This window comes from Blennius ocellaris, assembly GCF_963422515.1.
Source record: "Blennius ocellaris genome assembly, chromosome: 18".
NCBI classification, from domain to species: domain Eukaryota; kingdom Metazoa; phylum Chordata; class Actinopteri; order Blenniiformes; family Blenniidae; genus Blennius; species Blennius ocellaris.
Window position 1 is genome coordinate 15,589,463 of NC_137667.1, and position 5,914 is coordinate 15,595,376.

At 38.3% G+C, this 5,914-nt stretch overlaps 1 protein-coding gene across 1 annotated transcript; it reads right to left on the reverse strand.

Annotated features, from left to right (window-relative positions):
* Positions 1–739: 739 nt before the first annotated feature.
* On the reverse strand, positions 740–3,133 carry tmem18 (transmembrane protein 18). The gene is made up of 5 exons (XM_080513716.1): positions 2,996–3,133; positions 2,752–2,869; positions 1,389–1,443; positions 1,173–1,266; positions 740–1,067 (listed from the first exon to the last, which is right to left on the reverse strand). The coding sequence occupies exons 1-5, from the start codon at positions 3,086–3,088 to the stop codon at positions 969–971; spliced, it is 459 nt and encodes a 152-aa protein (XP_080369842.1). The 5' UTR covers positions 3,089–3,133; the 3' UTR covers positions 740–968.
* Between the last annotated feature and the right edge of the window lie 2,781 nt (positions 3,134–5,914).

Genomic DNA, 5,914 nt, shown 5'->3' on the forward strand with positions numbered 1-5,914 from the left:
TCACACACACCTACCTGCCCACACATTCACATTGCAATCCCTGACAACACTGCCTGCTCATTCATCTTCCTTCCTGTCCTTTCAGATAACATCCAATGACTGTGGTCCAAACACTCGTGTCGGCACTCAATGAATCCTAACGGATTACTGCAGGAAGAGTATGCCAATACGGAGCAGATTAATGTGGGAGAACAAATAAAGGACTGATATTCATACATTCCTGTAAAAAAGCAAAGTTGAGGAAAGACATTCTGTCAAGAGAAAAAGAGTGAAAAATGAAGTGAGCTGGGAAGGATTCTCTCCTGTGGGTGGACAGTGGACACCTGCACATCTCAAGACATTTAGCTCATACTGCCGTCTAGTGGTGCACCATCAGTGCCAGAGACCAAGCTGTTCTGGACTTCATTGCCTCATTCAAAGAGGCTCCTCAAAGCAAACTGAAATGCAAAACACAGTTAGTGTGCCACTGTACAATTCATATAACAGTGTTCAGCTTAAAGCCACTTGTTGGTTGTTGTGTGTCAAACGTTATTGAGAATTGTTGACGCATAAAGACCACTGAGCCGACTTCTTGCTGTCCATCTCACTCTCTCACTTTATAAAGACAAAAGTAGAAAAAGAAAATGTTCTTATTTACCTCCTGTGGTGCACTAGTCCTTAAAAAATATCAGATATATTTCAGATTCAGCACAAGATCACTTCCAGGTAATGGAAACAAAACCCACATCAAATTAAAGTTTTGAAAGATTTTCTTTTATATGCTTAACCCACATTAAATCAATATTAACAGAATGGTAAAATTCGTTTGGCCCTCTGAGTGTACAACACAGACAGCATCCCCTTCCCAGCTGTCATTACAAATATAACATGAATAATACATTCCACTCCTGGTGAAAAACTTTCAGAGCCACATGATGGAATCCGCCACCCAAAATCCTCAAGATGAAGTCAAGAAATAAAGAGAGAGCTCAGTCATTCTTCTCTATCTTCTCTCTGCGAGCTCTCTTCTTCAGTTGAAGTGTCTTCAATTCAATCATCGTAGAAAAGGTCCGGTACACCCACACCATCTGTAAAGCAAACACATGCAGGTAAACCAGTGCTCTTCATGGTTTACGGCTGTGCTTTTGACATTTCAATGGATGACATAGTGGACAATAACAAGAAAAACGAACCACAATGATGACGGCATTGAGGAGAAGAGGAATTGAGTAGACCAACGATATGAACATGCCCTTGGAATCAAAATACTGGAAGTCTGAAAAGGACCTGTGGAGAAAAAAAAGTATTATGACAGTTTTGAAATCCTTCACTAATTAATATGTGTATCTTGTTAAAAACAACAACACACAGTTCCTAGATAGTTCCTTGATAAATGTTGGTAAACTTACCTCCAGTTCATGGCAGCCAGCTCATTTAGATATTCAGCACTGTAAACCAGGCAGACTGAGGAGAGAGAGGCAAGATCAGACAATGAACAACGACATGCTCGGACTGACCATGATAACAATTATTGTTTTTATACGTGTGCATCCTACAAAGATAGCAACAATGATAAAAAAATGTCTACACTTTCACGATTACAACAGAAAATTACTACAATGTCAATGTGAAGCCAATTCTAATGAAACCTTCTGGTTCAAAATACAGTGAAATGCCCCAAAATATTTGCTTTTCTCAAGAAATGTGTTCTATATAAATCTATATTTTCTCTGAAATTGTAACTATTTGCTTGGTGGTTTGATGGGCCAGATTGGAGCATCTTGTGGGCTGGTTTTGGCCCATGGGCCCTATGTTTGACACCCCTGATTTAAATGTGAGATTCCCATTGATCCCAAACAGTTTATATCAACACAGCAGTCCACTAAATGGAGTAATTTACTCATATCAAGCAATGCGTTGTGCCTCCAACCGTGCGTGTTTTTCATAACTATCACAATACAAATCAAATCGCTATTTGCTTGTTATCCTCAAGGTCTCATGCATGAAGGTGACTGAAGTTTCTCCATTCACTCGTCCCAGTGTACAAGCATGCTGTGTCTTCTCAAAAGTCATTGTTTTAGACTGAGTATGTTTGGCACGTTTTAGAGTTTTGCTTTACACAAACGCATGCTGCCCTTTGCTTTGAGGTTCTTGCCATCTGTGGGTGTTAATCTTGAAGCTCCCATAATATCAAGCAAAATTATTTAAACATGTAAATGTGCACATTACACAATAGCATAGGTTTCTGGCTTCTGGTAGTGGGGCAATTATACACATTAGGGTATTTTTATGTCACCAATTGGGTGCTATTTTGAATAAATACCACAGCCTACTGTATACCTATCTTCTGACAGATACTTCCAGCAGAATGACGCCACATTTCATGAAGATATAAGTACACTTCAGAGTGACTGCATCAACCTGTCCAACAAGTTTAGCATACTCAAAAAACTCCACTGTTTCCAGATACCAATCCATGGAGCGCCTCTGGGCTGTGATAGTCGCTTCATGGATGTAGAAATAAATGTTAGAAACTGTGATGCTGCCATTTCAAAACCTGACGAAATCTCTAAACAATCTCCATCTCGTAGCGGCCAGGACTAAAAGATCATGTGCCTTGTCAGCGTGTCAAGGGGACTTTGAATGTGGATACATAGGGCGATTGTATAAAAGCTCCCAGAGCAACTCAACATGACTTCTCTCCTAACATACACGTTAAGAGCATTAAAAAAAAACATTGTTTATGATGCGAGATGTTTCCAGCACACGTACCGATAAGGAGGAAGTGACAGATCTGGGCTCTGTAAAACCTGCAGGTCACTACAGTCACTAACAAACACACGACGTGAAACACAAGCAGTCCGATGAGCCACGGTTCCGACCACTGAACCTGGAAACGAAAGACAAGTGTTAGGCAGCTCGGCCAGCTAAAATGAATCGAGACGGATATGTCATCTGCTTTAAATCAACTTGGATCGTTTAGCCGTCTCTGGAGACCGAATTCATCTCAACTTACAGACATTAGAAACGTCCATATCGAAGTTATTCTTAATTTGCTGAATCCGTCGATGGGAATAGAGCTGATATTCTGTGCTTTCTGATCTGCCATCCTCTTAAAACACTAAAACTGCGAGCGGACTCGGTTTCACTCGACCATGTAAACAAAACAGGAAGAAGCGCTTCGAGTCGCAGGTGAATGACGTCACGCCTTTGACGCAAGGCAGAAGTATTAATATCTATGGATGTATTTCTACAGCAACGTTCAGACGCGTGGAAATTCGTGGTGTTTTGCAATCAAATAAAAGGAATACATTAAAACAAAGGGATAAGAAATGCATGAATAATCTAAAATCTTTGTAATAGAACTATAAAATTCCAGAGGAAATTTTTTATGGCTGCCTCTTGCAGACAAACTTTGATTTCAGCTTTTCAACAGATGCTGATCTCCTCTGAACTCCTTTTAAATCCTCCAAGAGGTGCCCTTTCCATTTGCTTTGTATGGGACTTTTTTTTTGTTGTTGCAGTTTTTTGTTTTTGTTTTGTTTATTTGGAAAGAAATCCATTTGGATCGGAATGGATTAACATCACACCAACACATAATCACCCAGGCAAAACTATCCAGTTTTTGGGGATTTATTCAGAAACGTTCACTGTATCAAATTAGTATTGTTGTTGTTGTTGTTGTTGTTGTTGTTGTTGTTAAGGACCTCAGGGGTCTGGATTAATATTTTTTTAATTATCTTATTTAAACATTGCAAAATTATGAGAAAAGTGTTGTTAAAAAAGCAGTCAGAAACACTGGAAAAACACTTATTTATTTGACAAACAAAAATGTATTACATCTCTGAAGTTGAACAACTTTCACATAACATTCCTTTTTAACTTGCAAGGAAACAAACATACACAAAGTCTGAAATTGAAATTGAAGTAGTCATGCTATTTGGTTCCATTAAGATAATGTTTAATGTTCTTTAGTGTGGCTTTATAGCACCATCCATCCATATTCCATAGGTTCTTTCCTGTTCAGGATCGCAGAGTGCCGGAGCTGATCCCAGATAACGAGGTGGAGGTTGTCCGTCTTGCTCACAACCTTCCAAACTATATTACACCCAATACATTTCAAATTAGTGGTTGAGTTGCTCCACACTGGTAGAAGAAGTTGACTTATTTCTCACTATGTCTCCTCGCATTGGTGTTTTTGGACTTCTTTTCCACCTTGCTCTTGCTGTCTTATCATCACATGCTCTCAAACTCCCTCGTCACACATCTACACACTTACTAAAACCAGTCCCTGAGTCACAAAAAGGCATAAATGTGTTTTTGTATGAAAACATAAGGTCAATAAGTGTATACACAACATGTGATTTAGGCTCCCATGACACATTTACATGCTCACTCCACACAGCAGTTTTACAGAAAATAGATTGGATTAAATTTGTATATATGTATTTCCGCAGAACCCATTAGGACTATAACTAATATGTACTTTTATGCACTGTTCTTCACAAAATAACCCTATTATTAATGACACTTAAACCTTACCTACAAATATGACAAATAGACGTAACTGTGCAACGCAATCCGAAAATATCAGTGTTCAATTTCAACTCTTTGACTTATACATACATGTAATTTAAAACGTGGCAAAAGCATTCAGTCAATGTTCACAGCTTGGCTCAGGTCCATCCTGGGTGAAAATCAGGGGCAAAAGTAGCTGCCACTGTAATCGGAGTGGAGTAGCCCAGAGAAAGGTTATACAGGCCGAGCATGAAACACTTCCAGGTAGCACGGAGTGCCTTGCCGACGTTCTGGAAGAAAAGGGGATCATATTTATTCAATAAATGTTTTATTAATTGTAATATAATAATTGTTAAATAATCAGCTGCCATTCAGAGAAGGGGACAAAGATAAATAATATTGTTTTGTGCCAATTCTTCATGTCAGAATAGTTCTGATGTGTTGTGAGTTGTCTCTCTAAAACATCCTGTACATAGACTGGAGAGCAAGATTTGAGTTAAAGGTTGTCTGCATGATAGTTTGAAAGAATAGCACAGCAGGAGACAAGGGTCAATCTCCACTTGCCTACAATGTAAACAGAATATCCTGAACGCTATTGTTCTCTGTCCTCTCTGGACAGGAAAAGACTAACTGGCTGCAGCGGATAGAGGAAGTCAAATGTTTAAAAAAAAATAAAGTGTCAGAGGTGAATTTGAACTTACTATGAAACAGTTCAAAATGTGTCTGGATCCAATTATCTAATCAGAAACCACATGAACAATCAGATTTGATAACCTGTCCTACAAAGGCCATGGCTCACTGACAAAAAGTGCATTAGTATGCAGTGTTTATGAGAATCTCCTGCCACTGATATATCAGTTGTGTTGACGTTTATTTATTCAGTCATTACCTCACAACATGTGAAGCCAGATAAACCTTGACAATGTATTCAAAACAGGCTTCAGAGACACTATCTACACTGCTGGCGGAGGCACAAGTAGCATAATAATAAAATGCACTGCAAGAGCTGTAATAGGAAATGACGATTAAGTTTTTAAGGATGCTGGTTATATATGGCCAGTGTAAATTTTCAATCTGATGACATTGAATAAAAAAAAAAAAAAAAAGATTACAAAGCACAAACCTTTTTTTTAATCTCAATAAATTCCAGACAGAAAACATTTCCACACTCATGTACATTAATTTGGAATTTAAGTCTATTGCCAAAACAGTGCAAAATAATATTACAGTAAAGTCATTCTCAAGTAAGAGCTCATCTCATGACATGAATTCAAAGACAAACCAGACTAAAGAAAGTCAAATATTAAATTGCATTTCAATGGAAATATATGTAGTGAAAAATGTAATCCTATCACATCCGGGAACTAAGAAAAACTGTGTTCTCAAGGCTTGGAAAAAGTAGTAGACAGCACATTTG